General features: G+C 37.0%; 1 protein-coding gene across 1 annotated transcript; it reads right to left on the minus strand.

The window, feature by feature from the left end:
- On the minus strand, positions 1 to 1,365 carry LOC124622800 (uncharacterized protein PF11_0207-like). The gene has a single exon (XM_047148592.1). It carries the CDS (start codon positions 1,363 to 1,365, stop codon positions 1 to 3), a length of 1,365 nt encoding a protein of 454 aa, XP_047004548.1.
- Between the last annotated feature and the right edge of the window lie 236 nt (positions 1,366 to 1,601).

The raw sequence follows: 1,601 nt of genomic DNA on the forward strand, positions 1-1,601 counted from the left end.
TTATAAATGTCCTATTACAAATTGAATCCGTTTTTCATTACTCCATTTAGGAGATAATGAAGTTTCAAAAGCTTTTATAAAGATTATAGGGTGAAGTTCGCCTTCTGGTTTGAATACCGGAAATCGACTTGCTACATTGGAATTTGTCGTTATATCATCCCAACATTCTGCGAGAGACATAGTTGGATTTTGTTTAGATGGCAGAGACGGAGTTGCCTCGGATTTTCTTGTCGTGATTTCTTTATGTGTGTTGTTGTCGTCCGAGCTAGCATACACGATGCGACTGTTGTCTCTGACTACGTTATTACTTCTACTGTTTGAAATTTTTTCATTATTATCTATTTCCGATAACCGTTTAGTAATTTCCTGTATTCGCATTTCTGTATCGGATACGCGGTTAGCTAATATCGATTCTCCACTGTGTGCACAATGTGAACGCTCTGTACCTTCGTCAATGTTATTATCTTTGGAAGTCTCAAGGTTACTGCATATTTCGGTAATTAAAAATTTCATGTTTTCTATTTCGGTATGATCTTTTTCTACTCGATAAGTTAATGTCTCTAATTCTACATTATCTATTGAAGAAGTCTCTACAGGTTCGGTAGAAACCTCTTTAATAGATTCTAATAATTCTCTACGAACAGTTTCTGTTTGCATAGAAAATTCATCTCGGAACTTATCGTTATTTTTCTCTATTTCATTTACAACTAAGACGTTGACAGCATCTAGTCTCTTGGTTAAGTCAGTAATATCATTTCGCATGCGAGCTTTTTGCTCACGCGATTTCTGGATATGTTCTTCTAACCTTTTACAATTATCAGCAATCTTATTACTAAGTCCTATTAGTTTTTCCTGCATTTCAATTTTAGAATCCTCTATTTTATCACTTAATTCTCGACTGGTTTCATTAAGATATTCCTGTAACCTGTCTGTAGATTTTGTTAGCTCCCCTTTTAATCTAGCAGTGGATTCCTCGTTAGACTGTTTTAATTCCTGTTTTAGTTCCTCTTTTAATCTAGCAGTAGATTCTTCGTTAGGCTGTTTTAATTCCTGTTTTAGTTTCTCTTTTAATCTAGCAGTAGATTCTTCGTTAGACTGTTTTAATCTAGCAGTAGATTCTTCGTTAGACTGTTTTAATTCCTGTTTTAGTTCCTCTCTTAATCTAGCAGTAGATTCTTCGTTAGACTGTTTTAATTCCTGTTTTAGTTCCTCTCTTAATCTAGCAGTAGGTTCTTCGTTAGACTGTTTTAATTCAGCTAAAAAATCCCCGTTAGATTGTTTTAGTTTAGCGATCGCCCAAAAAAGGAATCTCATGCTCCTATCGGACACAGATTGCTCTTCGTCTGACATTTCACTTCCCGACATTATTGTAGGATATTAACTAGTGACACACGCAGACTTGTAATCAACAATCCTATTAAAGCACGCTACCTATGTACAACACTCCACTTCCAACTCAAAACAGACTCACCGGACACTAATATTGTAGTTTGTAGTTCTCGGTGATCAGTGTGCTGCTATGGGCTGCAGAAGTAACAGCCGTCGGTGCAGCCGCTGATATGCTGCGACCCCGCTTCCGCAACCGGCAGTACACTGCGTCG

Source organism: Schistocerca americana, chromosome 7, assembly GCF_021461395.2.
Source record: "Schistocerca americana isolate TAMUIC-IGC-003095 chromosome 7, iqSchAmer2.1, whole genome shotgun sequence".
Classification (NCBI taxonomy): domain Eukaryota; kingdom Metazoa; phylum Arthropoda; class Insecta; order Orthoptera; family Acrididae; genus Schistocerca; species Schistocerca americana.